The sequence below is a fragment of the Athene cunicularia genome, assembly GCF_003259725.1.
Source record: "Athene cunicularia isolate RWA chromosome Z unlocalized genomic scaffold, athCun1 chrZ_part1, whole genome shotgun sequence".
In the NCBI taxonomy this organism is placed as follows: domain Eukaryota; kingdom Metazoa; phylum Chordata; class Aves; order Strigiformes; family Strigidae; genus Athene; species Athene cunicularia.
The window spans coordinates 19,447,524-19,453,043 of NW_020799142.1; the positions used below are offsets into that span (position 1 = coordinate 19,447,524).

A 5,520-nucleotide genomic window follows, 5' to 3' on the forward strand; every position below is an offset into this window, starting at 1 on the left:
AAAAGGAAAAAAAAAAAAAAAGGTGAGAAAATCACTAAAAAAATAAACTTTTTTTTTTCTTCAGGACAACCAAGCACTGCTTCTGCGTAAACCATGTCAAATGACATATAAAGTGAAAACAACTTCAAGGCATCATGCATTAATTCAAAAGATGACAGATCAGCAGTTCTGTCCAGCCTGCATGGTTTCTAGAGAAATGTTTCATACAGGGTCAGAAAACAGGAAAAAGGAAACAAGATTTCATTTTAGAAAAAAGACAACTTGACACTTTCACACTTAAATATCCTTTTTAGATCCTACAGTAAAAAGTATAAAACATCCAGCCAATTCCATTATTCTGCCAAATATAGTTACAGAAAAGAGTAAATCTTGCAGAGTCACAGCACCTGAAGGAACACCTCACTTTGTAAGAAATCCATCACCCTACTTATTGCTTTCTGACAATGAAATTAAAAATTATTAAATTGATAAACAATCTGGCCCATATTTAGTGCCCACATTATACACAAAGATGTGCTTCACTAATAAATTGTTAGTTAAAACCTTCCCAAACCAGGCAGTATCTCTGCAGTGTCAAACAACTCAGTAATTTGGAAGTGTGAACACAGTGCTTTCAAAAACAAACAAGCAAACAAGTACAGTAAGTACAGTGACATTTAACTGAAATACAAAGGTAAAGGCTTATTTATGGTAATTCACACAATACAAATGTGTTTGTACTTAGAGAGATTCTTCCCTTCTAACGTTTTAAGAAAAATCCTGCAAATGCAGAATCTCTTTAAACCGTATTTATGCCTATCCAGTGATCATACACATATTTACACAATATAATAACAGTATCACCTAAAGGTCAAACGTTGGAACAGGTCTATATAAATAGTTTTTAGACAGCTTCTTTGTAACATCTGTTCTTGAACAAAAGCTAAAACATGGCCTCAGGGTTTGGTTCAGCCTTTTACTGTGGGAATCCAAGTTGACTCCACTGAAGCAATGATAAATGTGCTCCAGATCAAGCCTACCTATTTGGATTGATCTGCAGTGTGGTTATGTATTGCCTCAACATTTGAATAGTACTAATGTAAGAAGAGGCTGTGCAATCAATCCAAGTAACAGAGAAAAATCAGATCAAGTAAGAGAAACTGGCCCCAGGAAGAAAACTCACACAGATAACAGTTTAAAGAACAAATACAAACAAACCTTAGGTCCTCATCATAACTGAAGTAATACTTGTACGTTGACTTCCATTGACTTACACTGATTTACTGAGAATCTGGCTCTGAGTTTATAAATTAAGACCACTGATGAATGGCACTAGAGGCAAGTACAGTATGCATAGGAAACCTCCAGTGATCTTGTCCTGGTTTCAGCTGGGACAGAGTTAATTTTCTTCCTAGTAGCTGGTACAGTGATGTATTTTGGACTTGGTATTAGAATAATGTTGATAACACACTGATGTTTTAGTTGTTGCTAAGTAGTGAGTATCATAAGGTAAGGATTTTTTTAGTTTCCCATGCTCTGCCAGCAAGTAAGTGTGGCCAGGACAGCTGACCCAAACTAGGCAAAGGGATATTCCATACCACAGGATGTCATGCTCAGTATAGAAACTGGGGAATGTTGGCCAGGAGGTGCCAGCTGCTGCTCAGGGACTCGCTGGGCATCGGTCAGTGCGTGGTGAGCAATTGCACTGTGCATCACACGTCTCTCCTGGGTTTTATTTCTCTCTCTTTTTGTTATATTCCTTTTCATTACAATTATTATTATTACTACTAGTAGTAGTATATTTTATTTCAATTATTAAACTGTTCTTATCTCAACCCGTAAATTTTTACTTTTTTTTCCAATTCTTCTCCTAATCCCACCAGGGGCAGGAGGGAGGAGTGAGCAAGTGGCTGCATGGTGCTTAGTTGCCAGCTGGGGTTAAACCATGACAGATGTCTAACTTGCTAGTATTGTCAGCTGCCTTTATACAAGTGTAAGACAAAGAATCCTCCTTCTCAAAAATAAAACAGATTGCCTTCCTTTAAGGGTTGCTCTTGTATCTAACCACTATGGCTAGAACAAATGCATACTACACACTGACCTAAAGGAACATTTAAAGGAAACAGAGCATGAAAAAGACTTAGTTCCAAGCACAGCTAATGCATGATAATGTACTGTAATCTTCCTACACACAATTTTACTCATCTAAATGTTTGTTGGTTTGAACATCCATTCAGTGAACATCCACCCCTTTGCCCATTACTCAAAAGCCTATGTTGGTGTCAGTCTAAAAAACAAAGTTAGCAGACTGAGTATCTGAAGTAACTGGACAAGGCCTGTTGGATGATACTCAAGTCTATGATCATGAACTAAAAGCAGTTTTGTCATTTAGGCACAACTCCTGAGCCCAATAGTAAAAAAATGGGGTCACCACTCCAAAAGTTCACAGCTGCAGCAGTGGCAGTAAGAAAAGTATCATGGCCAAGTGCAAGAAAAAGATCATTAGATAGCCTTATGCTCTCCTAAACTGTTACCATGTACAAATCTTTGCTGCTGACCCTGTACTGGAGACTCACCTAAATGCTGCACATGGTGCAATACAGCTGCTGCTCAGCCAGCACCTTCTTTAAGAAGAAACCACTAACTCATCTTTGATGTGAGAAGCTGAAATTTGGCTTTTAATAGTCAAGGCTTGGGTTTTCATTTTGTGTAGTTCACAAGAGAGCTTAGTACCATAAGCCTGCCACTGCATACACCACTGTACACTAAGAATATTGCAAAATGTCTTTCTAAATCATAATACAAACAAGCAGAGAACATGAAACCCTTATCTCAAAGGATTCTTTTTAAATATCCTTGAAATGTGACATGTTAAGTGAAATTTGAGTATACTTTAAGTAAGAAACCACTTTTCACCAGTTTGTGTAAGTATAATGTTTCTTTCTCAATTCAGCTTGAATTTTAAGGTCCTGAGACTAGTTCTCAGTAAACAGTTTCCTAATGCTGACCCCAGTTAAAATTCAAGGCTCTGAGATTTAAGGCCCTCTTCCATCTCTTGTAGAAGTGAAAACACTTTGCTTGAACATTTATAAACCAGTTTATTTACTGTCAGCTATGGCTTTAGGCTTTTTACTTTATTCAGCTTGGAAAATAGAAAATAGACAGGTTTCACTTCCTGGTTTCTTGCTGAAGTATTTGGTTTAGAAAACAGTGCAAAGTAACTTTCAAATTTGATCATTTTAATTACATGATAATATTTGTTATCTAATTTTTTACTGCTTCAAGCCTTTCAACATTGTCTTTTAAAACAAGATAAAAACAAACATATACTAAAACCCCAAATGAAAGTGTATACTGCAAGCCATCTAAATATACATGAATTCTAAGCTACTTGGTGAACTATTCTACTCCACTGAAAATGACACTGAAATGTGTCTACTCCACTGAAATGACACTGAAAATCCACTGAAAAGTTGTCTTTTCCTGTAGTAGGAAGGGGCAGGGTAGTGAGATGGGAAGGCATTTTTCTGAGCAGTCTTGCAGCCTGAGGGACCTGATCCTGCAGCCAGACCCTGAAGCATGCAGAAGGGAGAACCAATGGCTATGGGACCTCTGCCTGCACTGTATATTATTTGTACGAAGTATATTATTTGTATTAAGTAGTATATTATTTGCAAGGTTCACTTGCAAATAATATACTACTTAAACCTGACAGACTCTAGGAAAGAAAAACAATTGCATAAGCCATCAGATGAACTGAGAAAAAAAATAAACAGAAAACCTAAGACTTCTTGCCAAATTAGTCCAGTGGGAAGAGGAAGGGAGAGAGGGAGAGGGAGAGAGAAGAGAGAAGAGAGAAGAGAGAGAAGAGAGAAGAGAGAAGAGAGAAGAGAGAAGAGAGGAGAAGAGAGAAGAGAGAAGAGGAGAGGAGAGGAGAGGAGAGGAGAAGAGAGGAGAAGAGAGGAGAAGAGAGGAGAAGAGAGGAGAAGAGAGGAGAAGAGAGGAGAAGAGAGGAGAAGAGAGGAGGAGAGAGGAGGAGAGAGGAGGAGAGAGAAAGAGAAGAGAAGAGAAGAGAAGAGAAGAGAAGAGAAGAGAAGAGAAGAGAAGAGAAGAGAAGAGAAGAGAAGAAGAGAAGAGAAGAGAAGAGAAGAGAAGAGAAGAGAAGAGAAGAGAAGAGAAGAGAAGAGAAGAGAAGAGAAGAGAAGAGAGCGTATACTGTTAACATCTTATTGAGCATAAGGTAACCAAGAGTCAGGGAAACGAAAAGGATGTGTGTTCAAGCTTTTACATGTATTACCTTCTGAAAACAGACAAACACAAGAAATGCTGAAATACAATTAAAAAATGTGTATATGCACAATCCAGTTTATAACCAAAAGCTCAGAACCACTTATAAATAATACTTTAACACTCATTAGAAACATTTTTTAGCCTTATAAGCTATACTGACATTTCACTTAATGTCTCAGGAATTTGATTTAGTCAATTACAGACAGCCTTGCATCTGTCATGGGACTAAATATGGCTCTCACACAAGACAATAAGGTGCTGATGTGAAATCTGGCCTATTTATTATTAAAATTGTAACTTTTCCCAGTGTTTAACATGAATTAACTTTATATATGTTGATGTCTTTGCTGTGTTTGTTAAGTTTACATACAGCAAAAATCCTATGTATCCACATAGTTTTAAAAAAAGAGAAACAGTGAAGCTTCACAGAACAGCACTGAGAGGAAAATGCCTTCGACAATTAAAATCACCTTTCTGATCACCTCCCTCGACACTTCCTCCTCAGTTTACGCTGCATGAAGGCACATGATTTACTGATCCTCCTTGCAAAAGGAAACAAAAAAGCCTGCACTTCACTGCCAGCAGGAAATGAAGGGAGTCATTACTGTGAAAATAAAAGTACCTTTTGGAGCCTCCAATATAGGTGAAGGTAAAGGTGGAGTCTGAGTACCTGAAATCTGAAAGACAGAGAGCTGCGTTATTACAACTTGTCTTTTTTATGGCTGAAATAGCCGAGGTTTTACAGACCAGCATTCAGCCACCGACGCGGGGGCGGGTGGAAGGGGGGGTCGGGGTGAATCAGAGGAAATGCAGCATCTTCCCCCCAGCCCTCGCAACAAGTGGCCGGTGCTATGGCAACGGCAGGGATTTCCATTGTCAGAAACGGCAACAGGCAGCCACCAGCCAGGCTTCTGCGACGGCTCAGCACGGCCGGCACCACACCGGCAAGGAAGCCGCGAAATCCCGGAGAGAGGGGGATGTGGCACGGAAAGGGCCCTTACTGCTCGCCATGCCCCTGGCCCTGAAGCCGTGCAGGCGTGCGGGGATAAAGGCAGGCACTGAGGGTGGCAGGAGCCCGGAAAACAACCGCGTAGCGCCCACCGGAGCGAAAAGCGCCAGGGCTGCGCTCGGCTGGGCGCTCGCCCCAGCGCCGCGGGCTGCGCCAGGCAGCGGGGGGCACGCAGACGCACACTCGCCCGCACCCGCCTGGTTCTGCGTGTGGCCACTGCCACGCTCCCTGACTCGGGATGC

At 40.4% G+C, this 5,520-nt stretch overlaps 1 protein-coding gene across 1 annotated transcript in view; it reads right to left on the reverse strand.

Annotated features, from left to right (window-relative positions):
* PARP8 (poly(ADP-ribose) polymerase family member 8) overlaps positions 1-5,022 on the reverse strand; it is a 133,052-nt gene extending 128,030 nt beyond the window's left edge. Inside the window, exon 1 of the mRNA XM_026865796.1 lies at positions 4,892-5,022. Coding sequence (XP_026721597.1) covers positions 4,892-5,022 — 131 coding nt within the window. The remainder of the gene's footprint in view (positions 1-4,891) is intronic.
* Between the last annotated feature and the right edge of the window lie 498 nt (positions 5,023-5,520).